The sequence below is a fragment of the Hemitrygon akajei genome, chromosome 7 (genome assembly GCF_048418815.1).
Source record: "Hemitrygon akajei chromosome 7, sHemAka1.3, whole genome shotgun sequence".
Taxonomy (NCBI): domain Eukaryota; kingdom Metazoa; phylum Chordata; class Chondrichthyes; order Myliobatiformes; family Dasyatidae; genus Hemitrygon; species Hemitrygon akajei.
This window is the reverse complement of record NC_133130.1, coordinates 134,124,759-134,143,075: the sequence shown is the minus strand read 5'-3', so window position 1 is coordinate 134,143,075 and position 18,317 is coordinate 134,124,759. Positions and strand designations below refer to the sequence as shown.

The 18,317-nt window shown below is 44.5% G+C and overlaps 1 protein-coding gene and 1 long non-coding RNA gene across 4 annotated transcripts in view; one reads left to right on the top strand and one right to left on the bottom strand.

Annotated features, from left to right (window-relative positions):
• tctn2 (tectonic family member 2) overlaps positions 1–705 on the bottom strand; it is a 47,742-nt gene extending 47,037 nt beyond the window's left edge. For 2 of the 3 annotated variants that reach the window (XM_073052018.1, XM_073052019.1), the window contains exon 1: positions 567–705. In XM_073052018.1, coding sequence (XP_072908119.1) covers positions 567–648 — 82 coding nt within the window. In that variant the 5' untranslated portion in view covers positions 649–705. The remainder of the gene's footprint in view (positions 1–566) is intronic. The other variant, XM_073052020.1, reaches the window with a different exon arrangement.
• A 6,866-nt stretch (positions 706–7,571) lies between these two features.
• Positions 7,572–17,928, top strand: LOC140730935 (uncharacterized). The gene is made up of 3 exons (XR_012099703.1): positions 7,572–7,833; positions 9,673–9,939; positions 14,768–17,928. It is a non-coding gene; the product is annotated as an uncharacterized lncRNA (long non-coding RNA).
• Positions 17,929–18,317: the final 389 nt, after the last annotated feature.

Genomic DNA, 18,317 nt, shown 5'->3' with positions numbered 1-18,317 from the left:
GTACAAAGCATATTAGTTATATGAAAAATTGGAGGCAATAAATTTTAAGCTCTACACAGCTGAAGGAGGCTGTAAACAGGAGCTATCAATTTGAACAGAAAGAGACTGTACTTTCTCAATGGGGGGGGGGTGTTAGCGGTGGAAATCCTAAATTTTGGAACTCCACGAGCAGAGATTAAAATCTCACAAACGAGATCCGAACTTTTTGTAAGTGACAACAGTGAGTGAGGGGACTGAAGTTTTCTCTTACATCACTGGTTGGGACACACCATGAACAGCTCTGGACTTCACATCACAGACATTGACCAGAGTGACACATGGCCACAAGGTTTAAATTACAAAGGGATATTACAGTAACCTGGGCTGAAAATTTGAATATTAGAGGCGACTTATTGAAGCTTCATATTCAAGGGAACAAACTGGATACATAACAAGAAAACATATTTCTACAGGACAGCTTCCCAGCACTTGTCCCACTGATGGTCAAAGCTGGAGAGGGTCAGGGAGGCTGAAGTCCCTGGGCCCATCCCGTTCCCCTCACTCCCCGCCCCCGGGTGAGGCCGCACCTACAGTGCCGCAGGATCCGCCGCACACGAAGCCGCACCAAAACAGTCCGAAGGCTCGGCCGAGTGGGTCCCAGCTCGCCATGGCCAAGCTCCGCACCACGCAGCAAGGCGACGTCCGTTTGGTCAGCGGCAAAGCCAAGCCAATGAGAACGCACGGTGAATCGCGGTCCCGCAACGACCGGTTGCCATGGAGCGAGCTGTGGGTTTTTGAGCGCCCCCTGGTGGCGAGGGAGCGCCGTGGTATCCAGGGAGGACATTGGGGGAGCACCGTGGTATACTGGGAAGGCATTGAGGGATCTCCACAGTGTGTCCTTTTCTGGACAGATTCTCAAGCACTGGACTCTACGAAAACGTCCCTGACACTTCACAAATCCCTTCCAGTCTAATTATATCCAAGTTAACTTGTCTGTCGTTATACTTCTCTCCTGACATGCCTTTGATATTTCCCCATTTAGTCTTTGTCCCACTATGGGGGTCCATCAACCATTCTTCTTCTTCCCATCATTCCTACGAGGGCACAGGCCACTGACAGCAGCTCACCAGAAACCTCTGTCCTGGGCCAATAGAAGGTTGATAGGCCCTGTGATTTCCACTTTCACCACAAAATTTCGTATGTCTTCCAGGGATGAGGTCTTTGGAGGTTCTGTTGGCGTTTCTGTAGCTCGTGTTTTTATGGGATGGGGTTGCTAGTCCCATGCCCAATCCTCCTCCTCTCGCCATCGGGCTTGGGACCATCCATGGTGGAGTTGCCATCCATTCTACCTGTGCCTTATTTTGCCTACTCTAACCCAATATCTCTGACCTGGACCCAGGACTGAAGTAAGCTACAGAGAGTTGTAAACTTAGTCGGCTCCATCATCAGAATCAGGTTTATTATCACCAGCATGTGACGTGAAATTTGTTAACTTAGCAGCAGCAGTTCAATGCAATACATAATCTAGCAGAGAGAGAAAAAATAATAATAAATAAAATAAAACATAATAATAAACAAGTAAATCAATTATGTATATTGAATAGATTATTTAAAAATGTGCAAAAACAGAAATACTGTATATTAAAAAAGTGAGGTACTGTCCAAATCTTCAAAGTCCATTTAGGAATTGGATGGCAGGGGGAAGAAGCTGTTCCTGAATCGCAGAGTGTGTGTCATGACCATTAGCCTCCAAAGTATACAGGACATCTTCAAGGAGCGATACCTCAGAAAGACACATCCATCGTTAGGGACTCCCATCACTCAGGACATGCCCTCTTCTCATTGCTACCATCAGGGAGAAGGTACAGGAGCCTGAAGACACACACTCAGTGATTCAGGAACAGCTTCTTCCCCTCTGCCATTCGATTTCTGAATGAACACTGAACTCGTGAACACTACTTCATTGCTTTTTATTGATATTTTTGCACTACTTACTTAACTTCACAGTTGTATTTACCGTAATTCAGTTTTTTTTCTATTATGTATTGCACTGTACTGCTGCCACAAAGTTAACAAATTTCCTAAGATATGCCGGTGATATTAAACCTAATTCTGATTTGCTTTTTTCTGTTTGCGCCAGTTCATTTCTCTCGTTACAACTGCAGCTTGCATTCACATAAAGAGTCTTCAACTTTGATTTTTTTTAGTGCTTGCTTTCCCCAGATTCAACTTTTGGCTACACGTGGTTCTGTTCTGCTCTCCTTCCCTTCACTATCCTTTTCTCTCTTTTGCATCATTTATTAATCTTCCTTCCCATCACTTCAACCCTTCCCTGTTAATTAATTTAAAGACCTAAGATCTAGTTGTAGCAGCAAGACTAATCCAAAATCAAAATGAAACAATTGCCGCCAGCCTGCGACTGCCACAGGGTTGTTATACTTGCTTAACACACTCTCCGCTCCAATCAAACGATTGTTCCGTAGAGTCAAATCCTTTATTAGCAATTAGCAAACATACAATCTTGAAGCAATATTATGTGGTCAGCAAAGATATGACCTCCGCCGGTCCAAAGCCACAAACTGCCAAGAAATAAGCAAGAATACGCAACTTATTCCCTTCACTTTTAACACTCATGAGACCAGTTACCATAATAAATCAAATAAACACACAACACAGAGAATATGGCTCCTCCACCAGTTATGACATTCACTGATCCATTGTCTCAGCGCTGTTCAGAGAGACTCAGAATCGGGTTTAATATCACTGGCATATGCCGTGAAATTTGTTCTCTTTGCAGCAGCAGTACAATACAATAGCTAATAATAAAAATACATAATAAAAACTATAAAACTATAAATTACAATGAAAGGTTTAAAAAGAAGACTGCCATATCCAGCGGGCAGCGGAGTGAGAGGGCTTTAGTTCAATGGATTTATGCGGTAACGGGATGAGGCGAGGTAGGAAGTATGTGTGTGAGGCCAGTTTTCTGTGCTTGGTGTCAGATGTGGGGGGTCCTGGAGTCTCCCAGCCTCCCGGACAGTCATATCTGCACCAGGTGTGTCGACCTGCAGCTCCTGAGGGACTGAGTTAGGGAACTGGAGATGCAGCTCGATGACCTTCGCCTAGTCAGGGAGAGCGAGGAGGTGATAGAAAGGAGTTATATGCAGGTGGTCACACCGGTGCCACAGGAGACAGACAAGGGGGTCACAGTCAAGAGGGGGAAGGGGAAGAGTCAGGTACCTCTGTGGCTGTACCCCTTGACAATAAGTACTCCTGTTTGTGTACTGTTAGGGGGGACAGCCTACCAAGGGGAAGTGGCAGTGGCCGTGCCTCTGGCACAGAGTCTGGCCCTGTGGCTCAGAAAGGTAGGGAAGGGAAGAGGAAGGCAGTAGCGATAGGGGACTCTATAGTTAGGGGGATAGACAGGCGATTCTGAGCACACAGGAAAGAAACTCAGATGGTAGTTTGCCTCCCAGATGCCAGGGTCCAGGATGTTTCAGATCATGTCCAAGATATCCTGCGGTGCGAGGGAGAACAGCCAGAGGTCGTGGTACATATTGGTACCAATGACATAGGTAGGAAAAGAGAAGAGGTCCTGAAAAAAGATTACAGGAAGTTAGGAAGGAAGTTGAGAAGCAGGACCGCAAAGGTAGTAATCTCGGGATTACTGCCTGTGCCACACGACAGTGAGAATAGGAATAGAATGAGGTGGAGGATAAATGCATGGCTGAGGGATTGGAGCAGGGGGCAGGGATTCAGATTTCTGAATCATTGGGACCTCTTTTGGGGCAGGTGTGACCTGTACAAAAAGGACAGGTTGCACTTGAATCCCAGGGGGACCAATATCCTGGCGGGGAGGTTTGCTAAGACTACTGGGGAGAGTTTAAACTAGAATTGTTGGGGCTTGGGAACCGAACTGAAGAGACTGGGGAAGAGGAGGTTGGCTCACAAATAGAGAAAGCTTGTAGACAGTGCGAGAGGGAGGATAGGCAGGTGATAGAGAAGGGGCGTGCTCAGACCGAAGGCTTGAGATGTGTCTATTTTAATGCAAGGAGTGTAGTGAACAAAGTGGACGAGCTTAGAGCGTGGATCAGTACTTGGAGATATGATGTGGTGGCCATTACAGAGGCTCAGGGACAGGATTGGCTACTTCAAGTGCCGGGTTTTAGATGTTTCAGAAAGGACAGGAAGGCAAAAGAGGTGGGGGTGTGGCACTGTTGATCAGAGATAGTGTCACGGCTGCAGAAAAGGTGAACACCATGGAGGGATTGTCTACAGAGTCTCTGTGGGTGGAGATTAGGAACAGGAAGGGGTTAATAACTTTACTGGGGTTTTTTTGTAGGCCGCCCAATAGTAACAGGGATATCGAGGAGCAGATAGGGAAACAGATCCTGGAAAAGTGTAATAATAACGGGGTTGTTGTGATGGGAGATTTTAATTTCTCAAATATCGGTTGACATCTCCCTAGAGCGAGGGGTTTAGATGGAGTGGAGTTTGTTAGGTGTGTTCAGGAAGGTTTCTTGACACAATATGTAGATAAGCCTACAAGAGGAGAGGCTGTACTTGATTTGGTAATGGGAAATGAACCTGGTCAGGTGTCAGATCTCTCAGTGGGAGAGCATTTTGGAGATAGTGATCATTATTCTATCTCCTTTACAATAGTATCGGAGAGAGATAGGAACAGACAAGATAGAAAAGCATTTAATTGGAGTAAGGGGAAATGAGGCTATCAGGCAGAAAATTGGAGGCTTAAATTGGAAACGTTCTCAGGGAAAAGTACGGAAGAAATGTGGCAAATATTCAGGGGATATTTGTGTAGAGTTCTGTATAGGTACGTTCCAATGAGACAGGGAAGTTATGGTAGGGTACAGGAGCAGTGGTGTACAAAGGCTGTAATAAATCTAGTCAAGAAGAGAAGAAAAGCTTGCAAAAGTTTCAGAGAGCTAGGTAATGTTAGAGATCTAGAAGATTATAAGGCTACTAGGAAGGAGCTTAAGAAGGAAATTAGGAGAGCCAGAAGGGGCCATGAGAAGGCCTTGGTGGGCAGAATTAAGGAAAACCCCAAGGCATTCTACAAGTATGTGAAGAGCAAGAGGATAAGATGTGAAAGAATAGGACCTATCAAGCGTGACAGTGGGAAAGTGTATGGAACTGGAGGAAATAGCAGAGGTATTTAATGAATACTTTACTTCAGTATTCACTATGGAAAAGGAGCTTAGTGATGGTAGTGATGACTTGCAGCAGACTGAAAAGCTTGAGCTTGTAGATATTAAGAAAGAGGATGTGCTGGAGCTTTTGGAAAGCATCAAGTTGGATAAGTCGCTGGGACCATATGAAATGTATCCCAAGGCTACTGTGGGAGGCGAGGGAGGAGATTGCTGAGCCTCTGGCGATGATTTTTGCATCATCAATGGGGACGGAGAGGTTCCAGAGGACTGGAAGGTTGTGGATGTTGTTCCCTTATTCAAGAAAGGGAGTAGAGACAGCCCAGGAAATTATAGACCAGTGAGTCTTACCTCAGTGGTTGGTAAGCTGATGGAAAAGATCCTGAGAGGCAGGATTTGTGAACATTTGGAGAAGTATAAAATGATTAAAAGTAGTCAGCATGGCTTTGTCAAGGGCAGGTTGTGCCTTACGAGCCTGATTGAATTTTTTGAGGATGTGACTAAACACATTGATGAAGGAAGAGCAGTAGATGTAGTGTATATGGATTTCAGCAAGGCATTTGATAAGGTACCCCATGCCAGGCTTGTTGAGAAAGTGAGGAGGCATGGGATCCAAGGGGACATTGCTTTGTGGATCCAGAACTGACTTGCCTACAGAAAGCAAAGAGTGGTTGTAGACGGGTCATATTCTGCATGGAGGTCGGTCACCAGTGGGGTGCCTCAGGGATCTGTACTGGGACCCTTACACTTCGTGATTTTTATAAATGACCTGGATAAAGAAGTGGGTGGATGGGTTAGTAAGTTTGTTGGTGACACAAAGGTTGGAGCTGTTGTGGATAGTGTGGAGAGCTGTCAGAGGTTACAGCGGGACATTGATAGGATGCAAAACTGGGCTGAGAAGTGGCAGATGGAGTTCAACCCAGATAAGTGTGAAGTGGTTCATTTTGGTAGATCAAATATGATGGCAGGATATAGAATTAATGGTAAGACTCTTGGCAGTATGATCAGAGGGATCTTGGGGTCCGAGACCATAGAGCACTCAAAGCAGCTGTGCAGGTTGACTCTGCGGTAAAGAAGGCATACGGTGTTTTGGCCTTCATTAATCGTGGAATTGAATTTAGGAGCCAAGAGGTAATGTTGCAGCTAGATAGGACCCTGGTCAGACCCCACTTGGAGTACTGTGCTCAATTCTGGTCGCCTCACTACAGGAAGGATGTGGAAGCCATAGAAAGGGTGCAGAGGAGATTTACAAGGATGTTGCCTGGATTGGGGAGCATGACTTATGAGATTAGGTTGAGTGAACTCAGCCTTTTCTCCTTGGAGCGACAGAGGATGAAAGGTGACCTGATAGAGGTGTACAAGATGATGAGAGGCATTGATCATGTGTATAGTCAGAGGCTTTTTCCCACGGCTGAAATGGTTGCCACAAGAAGACACAGGTTTAAGGTGCTTGGGAGTAGGTACAGAGGAGATGTCAGGGGTAAGTTTTTTACTCAGAGAGTGGTGAATGCGTGGAATGGGCTGCCGGCAACGGTGATGCAGGCGGATACGATAGGGTCTTTTAAGAGGCTTTTAGATAGGTACATGGAGCTTAGTAAAATAGAGGGCTATAGGTAAGCTTAGTAATTTCTGAGGTAGGGACATGTTTGGCACAATTCTGTGGGATGAAGGGCCTGTATTGTGCTGTAGGTTTTCTATGATTATATATATATATATTAAAAATAAATAAGTTGTGCAAAAAGAGAGGGGGAAAATGGTGAGGCAGCGTTCATGGTTTCACCCGAAATCTGAGCTAACATTTTAGCTCGTTGCTATTCTTTAGAACTCCAGAGATCCTGCTGAGTAACACTACGTGATCCCTGGCGCCCGGAATCCGGCCCATTTTCAGTCTGCTCCCTCCTCCCATTCTGAGACACAAGAGCTTCTGCAGATGCTGTTAATCTTGAGCAACTTGCACTGAATGCTGGAGGAACTCAGCAAATGATGAAAGGTCTTGACCCAGAACATTGGCTGTTTACTCTCCTCCATAGATACTGCCTGACTTGCTGAGTTCCTCAAGCATTTGTTGTGTGTTGCTCCTCACTTTCTGTTTGTGATTTCACCAAAGTGCTCGTCTCATCGTCTCTGTCTGGCTGTCAGGGGTTGGAGCTTCAACAGTGTGTGTCTGTATCCAGCATCAAACTTGCGGTGACTCAGACAGTTCCTTGTCCTCTATCCTCGAAGCATCCAGCCTCGAAATAAAACACTGACCTCCTCAAGATGATGAGCTTGAGGACCCCCTGGAAATAAAATAGGCAAGTTGTTACTTGTTAATCCGTCAGTAATGTTTAACACTGACAAGTGCTTTGACTCATTGCAGATTAAATCTAATTAAAGCCACTTTTAAAACATTCAGCTAACTTCCCGTTCCTGCGTCTGAACCCTAGCTACACACTTCGCTTCCCCGCAGCTCTTGCCTTAATTCACTCCGTTTTGGACATTGCTAGAACACTTTATGCCTATGGAACGTGAGTTGAAACGTCCCTTGGGTCGTTCCGTGAGGAATCCCAGGGAGTTAGAAACCAGCCTTCGCCTGTCCTTGTCCTTGTTCAGGAACGATCCAATGTACTCCTGGTGTGTGGCTGATATAATGACAGCACCCAAGTCTCTTTGTAATCAGTTTATCAAGAACCAGAAGGCCCTGATGCAGGTACATTTCTTTGTTTATTGTAGATAGTGGTATAAACACCAAATCAGCTTGCATAAAATGGATTTTATGTTATGTGGATTTTCTGGTGTAGTCTGTTTTGTCATATGCTTTTGTGATATCATTCTGGAGGAATGTTGTCTCATTTTTTAACTGCATTGCATTTGTGGTTTCTAAATGACAATAAACTGAATCTGAATCTGACCCTATACAGCCTACAGAGGAGGTGTTTGCTACCTTGAGGCAAATTAAGGTGGATAATTCCCTCAGGCCTGGCAATCTGTTCCCTTGGGCCATACGGGAGGCAAGTGCTGAAATTGCAAGGGCCCTAGCAGAGATATTTAAAACAACCTTAGCCCAGGGTGAGATACCAGAGGACTGGAGGACAGCTAATCTCTCTGTTGTTCAAGACAGTGTCTAAGAATAAGCTGGGGATTTATAGGCTGCAGACTCGACATCCATAGTGGTAAGTATTGGAAGATATTTTAAGGAACCAGACATATAAATTGGCTTCGGTATTGGCTTAGAGGGAGATACCAAAGAGTGGTAGTAGATAGTTACCTCTCTGACTAGAGGCCTGTGACTAGTGCCAGGACTTGAAGACCTGAGTCATAGTCATAGAAAAATACAGCACAGAAACAGGCCTTAACCCTAAGGGTGAAAGGTGAAATGTTTAAGGGGAACACGAGGGGAAACTTCTTCACTCAAGAGTTGTGAAAGCGTAGAACAAGCTGCTAGTGCAAGTGGTGCACGTGAGCTCAATTTCAATGTTTAAGAGAGGTTTGGATAGGTACATTGGTGGGGTAGGGGTATGGAGGGCCATGTTTTGGGTGCAGGTTGATGGGAGTAGGCAGTTCAAATGGTTCAGCATGGCCTGGATGGGCTGAAGGGTCTGTATCTGTGCTGTATTTTTCTATGACTCGAGCAGCTGGACATTTCCATTGCTTCTGTCAGAAAAGCCTCCAGGAGGTGGTGATCGTGACCATGACTGTGAAAGACTCTCTCTCTCACACACACACACACACACACACACAACATTTACTTCACTATGATCAGTGCTCAGTGCCAGTGAACAAAGCTCTCACCCAGTGTGGTCAGCAGGAATTATAACCAACATCTTTTCTCAGTGTGGTAGTTTTCACTCTACACTCCTAGTTGTTGTTAAGCTTCTCACATGACAACTCACCACAGTGAGTGTGAACGGTTTAATCAGTTGTTACTACGTTCAAAGTACATTCATTATCAAAGTACATATATCTCACCATATACAACCTTGAGACACATTATCCTGCAGGCATTCACAGTAAACACAAAAAATTCAACAAAATAATAATAATAAATAAGCAATAAATATTGAGAACATGAGATGTAAGTGAGTCCATAGGTTGTGGGAACAGATCAGTGTTGGTGTGAGTGAAGTTGAGTGAACCTTGGTCATGCTCTGTAAATGTCCATATCCACTCTCCATCTTCACAACTTCCCTCCCACAAGCAGCTACTGACATGAGAATGATAATGAGTAGTTGGGCTTCTTGCACTGGTTTCAAATTAACAATTTTACAGAAGAGGCTGGTAGAGCAACGACTGGAATCAAGTCTGGAATTTGAAAATTAAAAAAACTGCAGGTGCTGGAAACCTGAAATAAAGAGAAAAGTTGCTGGAAACACTCAGCTGGTCAGGCAGCATCTGTGAAGAGAGAAACAGTTAGATTTTCAAGTCAAAGAACTCTTTCACACAGATGCTGTCCTAACTACAGAGTGCTTCCAACATTTTTAATTTAAGAGTTTGAACCCATGACTGGCAGAATCAGCTGAGTAAATGGATAATTTGGTCTCTGTTCCAGAACCTGAAGAGACTGGAATATCAAAGGATAACACGAATGAGGCAGCTTAATGAAGAAAGGCAACACTTTGCTCTTCTCATGAGGAGGAAGCTGGCTCCCAGAGTCAACAGATGGCCTCCCCTACCTCGCACATCTGCCTGGGTAACTTACTCTAATGGAAACTTCTCTCCCCAAGCTGGACACAAAGGCACAAGTACAGAACATATGAACCAGAGCATGGCCAATGGGCAGGCAAACCTTGCTAACATCCAGTCCAAACTGTTAAAGGCAAGTGGAACTGAATTGTACACTGAAACCTATTGAATGACCTAGATAGAGTGCATGTAGAGAGGATGTTTCCTGTGGTAGGGGAGTCTAAGACCAGTGGGATAGAGGGATGTCCATTTTGAATGGAAATGAGAAGGAATTTCTTTGGCCAGAGAGTGATGAATCTATAGAATTTGTTGCCACAGGTGGCTGTGGAGGCCAAGTTATTGGGTATATTTAAGACAGAGGTTGATAGATTGTTGATTGGTCAGGGCATGAAGGGATACGAGGAGAAGACTGGAGATTGGGGCTAAGAGGGAAAATGATCAGCTGTGATGAAATGGTGAAGACTCAATGGACCAATGGCCTAATTCTACTTCTCTGTCTTATGGTCTTTTGACCTTGTGTCCTCACTGGCATTCAAAAGAATGAGAGGGGATCACATCAAAATAAAATTTCTGAAAAGGACAGATAAGATAGAGGCAGGAAAATTGGGTCCACTGGTGAGTGAGACCAGAACAAGGGAGTAAATTTAGGATGGAGATGAGGAGGAACTGCTTTTCCCAGAGAGTAGCAAATCTGTGAAGATTCTCTGCCCATGGAGGTAGAAGAGGATAGTTCATTAAATGAATTTAAGACACAGATAGATCTTTTGCATAGTAAGAGACTTGAGGGTTATAGGGAAAAGGTAGGTGGAGTTGTCCACAATGAGTTCAGCCACGGATTTTATTGAATGGTAGAGCAGGGTTGAAGGGCCAAACAGTCACTCCAGCTCCTCTTTCTTACAGTATATAAATCTAAGCAGCACTTAGTGTTGTAGCTCAAATATTCTTCACTCCATGAGGATTTCTTTTCTTTTGCACTGTCAACCTCAGCATCTACCCAACATTGCCAGGACTTTGATGGGAGGAAGATTCAGTGACCAGTTAACGTGTGGAGCAGAGACTTTGAGTGAAAGCAACCTGGTGTATTTTAACACAACTCCGTGTTTCCCTCAGACACTGTGGAGTTGTCAAAATTCCACTCACCAAACAATTGAAATTCAACTGGAATAGGAATTTCTGTCTTTAGGGAGGCCAGCATTTCTGCCTGTCCAAGGTCAACAACTTCTGCTTTCAAGATTTAAGATTATTAAATGTCATTTCCAGTACACAAGTGTAAAGGAGAACAAAATAATTGTTACTTCAGATGTGATACAGAAAAAAAACACACAATGAGATAAAGAACACAATAAATATAAACACTGTACATAAGATAGCTTATGTACACAGATGGATTGTATGTCCATAAAGTGATGCTAGACACAGGAGTGCCTGTACATAAGTTGACTGACAGGAAATGATAAAGTAGTGGCGGCTGGGGGTGTGGAGGGGTGGGTTAGTGGATAGAGGTGTTAATCAGCCATGCTGCTTGGGGAAAGTAACTCCCTGAGTCTGGTGGTCCTGGCATGGAAGCTACATAGTGGTGTCAACGCTATGAAGCCTCCACCCTGTTGGGAATGGGACAAACAATCCATAAGCAGGATGGGCGGGGTCCTTCATAATGTTACTGGCCCTTTTCCATCACCTTTCTGGATATACACTATGTCCTGATAAGTTCTGATAGCTACCTGCAGAAACAATTAAGAAACAAACTGTCTGATTCTGGCCATGACCCTTGAAGCCTGATTTCCCGTTAGTGAGACACACACTTTCTTACAACAATCCTCCTCCTCCTCCTCACACATTCACCAACTCTGCTTTCACAGTTCTCTCAGGTGTGGAATTCCAAAGATGCGCAAATGTTCAAGAGAAGGTGGTCTCCCTCACCTGGATCCTCAATTAGGAGGGTCCATCATTCTGAAATGATGACCCTCCAGGAGAAATATCCCCTCAGCTTCCCAGACTGAACCTGATGTGGCTTAAACTCCAAACAGGATAAGCCAATTGGCCTTAATAAATCAAAGTACTGAATACTGTAAGAAATTGGATGTTATGTTGAAGTTGTACAAGACGTTGGTAAGCCTAATTTAGAGAATTGTGTGCAGTTTTGGTCATCTATCTACAGGAAAGATATCCTAACACTAAGATTGAAAGAGAGCATAAAAAATTTACAAAGATATTGCCAGGACTTGGGGACCTGATTTATAGGGAAAGGTTGAATAGGTTAAGGCTTTATTCCCTAGAGTGTAGCAGAATGAGAGATTTGGTAAAGATATAGAAAATTGAGGGGTATTAATAGGGTAAACCTTTGAACCCTCTCCAATGTTAGTACATCCTTTCTTAGGTAAGGGACCCCAAACTGCTCACAATAATCCAAATGAGGCCTCACCATTGCTTTATAAAGCCTCAAATTACATCCCTGCTTTTATATTCTAGTCCTCTTGAAATGAATGCTAACATTGCATTTGCCTTCCTCACCATAGACTCAAACTGCAAATTAACCTTTAGGGAATCCTGCATGTTGCTTTTTTCACTGGCATTGAATGAGACTCTAACTAGAGGTCATGGGTTAAGAGTGAAAGGTGAAATGTTTAAGGGGAACATGAGGGGGAACCTCTTCACAGAGTGTGGTGAGAATGTGGATTGAGCCACACACACACAGAATGCTGGAGGAATGCAGCATCTAAGAGTAAACAGATGTTCCAGGCCAAGACCCTTCACCAGGACTGGAGAGAAAAAGATGAGAAGTCAGAGTAAGAAGGTGGGGGGAGGGGTGGAAGAAATACGAGGTAGTAGGTGATAGGTGAAACCAGGAGAGGGGGAAAGGTGAAGTAAAGAGCTGGGAAGTAGATTGGTTAAAGAAGGGCTGGAGAAGAGGGAATTCTGATAGGAGAGGACAGAGGGACATGGAAGTAAGGGAAGAGGGAGGAGAACTAGAGGGAGGTGATAGGCAAGTGAGAGGATAAGGTGAGAGAGGGGAATGGGGAACAGTGAAGGAGAAGGGGAGGCCATCACTAGAAGTTCAAGAAATTGATCTTCATGCTATCAGGTTGGAGGCTACCCAGATGGAATATAAGGTGCTGCTCCTCCAACCTGAGTGTGACCTCTTTGAGGCAATAGAGGAGGCCATAGACTGACATGTTGGAGTGGGAATGGGAAGTAGAATTACAATGAGTGGCCAATGGGAGATCCCACTTTTCCTGGCAGATAAAGCATAGGTGCTTGGCAAAGTAGTCTCCCAATCTACGTTGGGTCTCACCAATATGCAGGAGGCTGATTCTCACAGTTACCTGTACTCTTCCCACCCTGTTACTTGTAAAATTGCCATCCCCTTCTTCAGTTCCTCTGTCTCCACTGTATCTGCTCTCAGGATGAGGCTTTTCATTCCAGAACTATGGAGATGTACTCCTTCTTCAAAGAAAGGGGCCTCCCCCCCCTCCACTATCTACACTGCCCTCACCCACATCTCTTCCATTTCATGCACATATGCCCTCACACCATCCTCCCGCCTCCCCACCAGGGTTAGGGTTCCTCTTGTCATCACCTACCACCCCGACAGCCTCCATGTCCAGCACATATTTCTCTGTAACTTCTACAATCTCCAATGAGATCTCACCATCAAGCACGTCTTTCCTTCCCCCCCCCCCCCCCCCACCGCACTTTCTGCTTTCCACAGTGATCAGTCCCTCCCTACAGATCTCTCTCCTTGTACCTATCCTTGCAAGCTGATAAGTTCCCATTCCCATTTCTCTCTCTCACCTCCTTCTGGTGATCCTCTTTCCCTTACTACCATGTCCCTCTGTCCTCTCCTATTAGATTCCCCCTTTTCCTGTCCTTTATTTCTTTCACCAATTGACTTCCCAGCTCTTTATTTCAGCCCTCCCCCTCCCAGTTTCATCTATCACCTACTACGTCGTTTTTCTTCCTCCCCTCCCTCTACATTCTGACTTCTCAGCCCAAAACATCAACTGTTTACACTCTTTTCCATAGATGCTACCTGACCCACTGAGTTCCCCAGCATTTTGTGCGTGTTGCTTAGATTTCCAGCATCTTCATATATTCCCTTGTGTGGAATGAGATGCAGGAGGAAGTGGTGGATGTGGGTTTGATTTCAACATTTAAACGAAATTTAGATAGGTACATGGATGGGAAGGACATGGAGGGCTTTGGTGCAGGTGCAGATTGATCGGACTAGGCAGATTAATAGTTTGGCAGACACTAGGTGGGCCAAACGGCCATTTTCTTTGCTGTAGTGTTCTATGATTCCAATCTGGTCAATATTGCCACAATAAAGCCACCCCTTCATCCCAGGAAGCACCAAAGGAACCTTCCTCTACATTATCTCATTATGTACAGTGCATCCTCCTTAAATAAGGTCCCCAAAATTTCATACAATAATCCACGTGTGATCTCTTTGGCATCTCAATGCTTTTGCAAAACACTACTGCTTGGATAATTATCTTGGTAAAACATTTTGGAAGGCTTATCATATGAGGGGTGTTTGATGGTCTAGACCTGTACTCACTGGAATTCAGAAGAATGAGAGAGGATCTTATTAAAACCTATAGAATGTTGAATGACCCCAGTAGAGTAGATGTGGAGATGTTTCCTACGGTGGGGAGTTTAAGACCAGAGGATACAGCCTTTGAAAAGAGACTTCCATTTAGACCAGGAAGAGGAATTTCTTTAGCCAGAGGGTGGCAAATCTGTGGAATTCATTGCCACAGGCAGCTGTGAAGGCCAAGTCATTGGGTGTATTTAAGGTAGAGGTTGATAAACTGTTGATTAGTCAGGGCATGAAAGGATACAGGAAGAAAGCAGGAAATTGGGGCTGAGAAGGAAATGGTGGAGCAGACTTGATGGGCCAAATGGCCCATCTCTGCTCCTATATCTTATGGTCTTATAAACCATCTTCCTCTTCTTTTCAGGGTTCAACCACTCGCCTCACTACAGCAACCAGAAATGTCTACACCTGCTCGTGCGTGAAGCTTCCGAAGCGAGCACATTCCCTCCCAAATCTCTGGTCTGGCTCCTCAGGTTCTGCACTATAAAATGAAGCTGTGGAAGCCTCATCTGTGTGTTGTAGGAAATAGTTCTGGTATCACTGGCCAATGCTACTGCAGACTATCAAAGGTTTCCTGGTTAATTTCTGATGTCCAGCTTCACTTGCGTAAATCTGGTGTGACCCATACATTAGCCACTGGCTACACACTGCTAGTACTTCAGATTAGTAAATAAACATAAGCACCTGAGCAAATGCAGTAATATTTGTGCAATTTATCCTAAAAAAAAAGCTTGTGATGTTGATGGTTTAAAAAAAGATTAGACCTGATAAAGGTTGGAGGGATCGTTTCAACGGGCACCCATTCCAGCCAGGATATCCCGGAGGCCAGCATTTAAATTCTGCTTCCCATTCTCACACCAACACATCTGTCCATGGCAATCTCTACTGCCAAGTTGAGGCTAGATGCACCTTAGAGGAACACCTCACATTCTGCCTTAGTAGACTCCTACTTGACGGCATGAACATTGAGTTAAAAAACTTTTGGTAACTACTTTGTTTTCTCTTACCCTACCAGACTCATCACCCTATCTCTTTCTCCTCCTCCACATTCTTGATCTGCCTTCACCTACACAATCATCCATCCGATTCATAAGACATTGGAGCAGAATCAGGCCATTTTGGCCCATCAAATCTGCTCTGCCATTCCATCATGGCTGATCCATTTCCCTCTCAACCCCATTCTCCTGCCTTCTCCCCATATTCCTTCACGTCCCGACTTCTCAATAATCTATCAACCTCCACTTTGAACATACTCAATGACCTGGTCTCCACAGCTGTCCGTGGCAACAAATTTTACAGATTCACCAGCCTCTGGCTAAAAAAATTCCTCATCTCCGTTCTAAGTAGCTGTCCCTCTATTCAGAGGTTGTGTCCACTGGTCCTAGATTCCCTCACTATGGGAAGCATCCTCTCCACATCCACTCTGTCTAGCCCTTTCAACGTCCAATAGCTTTCAATAGGATTTCCACCCCCCCCCCCATTCTTCTGAATTTCAGTGAGTACTGGCCCAGAGGCATCAAATGCTCTTCATATGATAAGCATTTCTATCCTGGAATAATCCTCGTGAACCTCCTTTGAACCTTCTCCAGTGTCAGCACATCCTTTTGTAGATAAGAGGCCCAAAACTGCTCACAATACTCCAAATGAGGCCTCACCAGTGCTTTATAAAGGCTCAAATTACATCCTTGCTTTTATATTCTAGTCCTCTCGAAATGAATGCTAACATTGCATTTGCCTTCCTCACCATAGACTCAACCTGTTAAGTTAACATGCACGAGGATTCCCAAGTCCCTTTGCACCTCAGATTTTTAAAATTTTCTCCACTTTTAGAAAATAGTCCATGCTTTTATTCCTTCTACCAAAGTGCACAACCATACACTTCCCGACACTGTATTCCATCTGCCACCTCTTTGCCCATTCGCTAATCTAAGTCCTTCTGCACACTCCCTGCTTCCTGAACACCACCCGCACCTCCACCTACCTTCGTATTGTCCACAAAGACATTAATTCCATCATCCAAATCATTGACATACAACATAAAAGAAGTGGTCTCATTAATCACTTTTCTCTTCTGTCTCTTTCACGTATCACCACCCAGTTTCTGGCAACATTCCCACTCCTCCCTCTCCCACCTGGATCCACCTATCACCTACCAGCTCTTGCTCCAAACTCACTTCCCCTACTCCCCAATCTTTGTATACCGGCTATCTCTCCTCTTTCTTTCCCATCAGATGAAGGGTCTTGATCTGAAACGGTAACTGTTTATCTCCCTCCATAGATGCTGCCTGACCGAGTTCCTCCTGCACCATAGGTGTTGCTCCAGATTCAGTATCTGCAGTCCCTCGTGTACTAACATTTAAAAGGTTTTTAAGCCAAATGGGACTTGCTGATGTGGGAACCTTGATTAGAAAGGATGAACTGGGCTGAAGGGCCTGTTTCTGTGCTGTGTGACTCTTGGCTGAGACAAACAGTAGTATAAAATCTTGTAAACACAGGGAGGGTTTCTCTTTCCATCAATGCGTTCTGCATGAGACACTTCTGACTGATGTTAGTGTACAAGGATAAAGCTGTATCATAAACACGAGATCGTCTGCAGATGCTGGAAATCCAAAGCAACACACACAAAATACTGGAGGAACTCAGCAGGTCAGGTAGCATCAATGGAAAGGAATAAATAGTCGAGACCCTTCATCAGTACTGAGGAGGAGGAGAAGATGCCAGAATAAAATGGTGGGGGGAGGGGAAAAATCTAGCTGGAACATGATTTGTGAAGCCAGGAAGGTTGGAAAGGTAAAGGCTGAAGGAGGAGTCTGAAAGGAAAGGGGAGTAGACCATAGGAGAAAGGGAAGGAGGGGACCCAGGAGAAAGTAATATGCAGGTGAGAGGAGGTAAAAGGTCAGAGTGGAGAATAGAGGAAGGGGAGGGGGTGCGATTTGTTTAACAGAATGAGAAATCGATTTTCATGCCATCAGTTTAGAGGCTAGCCTGCTGCAATATATGATTTTGCTCCTCCACCCTAAGGGTGGCCTCAGCTTGGCACAAGAGGAGGCCATGGACAGACATATTGGAATGGGAATCGGAATTAAAATGTTTGGTCACTGGGAAGTCCCACTTCTGGTGGATGGTATGGAGGCGTTTGACAAAGCTGTATCGCTGGGGCTGGTCTACAGCTGTACTGGTCAAATTCTGATCCAGCCTCTTGTGGGATTAGGGTGCAGAATTGTTATTTGTATGGGATTTTCCTTATAGTTTAACTTTCTTTGCTATACTTGCTTATAATTTTTATATAATCACCTATAAACATGTAATTGCTCAATGAGCTTCCCAATGATTGTATTACAGCTTATTATGCATTTTCTAGAAGTTTCTCAGTTCTCCTGCAGCAGGTGCCACACCACTTGAAAACGGTTATTTTATACAGGCTAATTGTTATCACTGGAATGGTATTATCTCTCATCTATGAGATGACGACGACTTTTTTCCCCCTTTTTGTTCTTTGTTCTTCTAACGCTCAATAAAACAACCAGAAGCAATGATTTTTATGCCTCATTCTTAACTTCTAATCCTCTGGGTCGCAGTCACACCAGGATCCAACAATCTAGTCATCCAGGAATTTCCAGAAGTGATGTGTATGTCACATATTTCTTCCCCTCACGTGAAAAAGCAAACTGGTGGTAAATGATCCTGCTCAATAGAACATTCTGTGTACCTTGAGCCAGAACCCTTCATGATGATCAGAACTCACCCCCCACCCTGCTTTGGTCTCAACGCCAAGAGACAGAAATCTCCTGCCTGTGTTTAGTTCCATATCTCCCTAGCTAGTTTTAGCTGGAAGGCGACTCCGGGCAGTATCACTGGTACCAGCCTCACAGCTTCCTCCATTTTACAAAGTAGAAGGGAACAGGGAGCAGAGG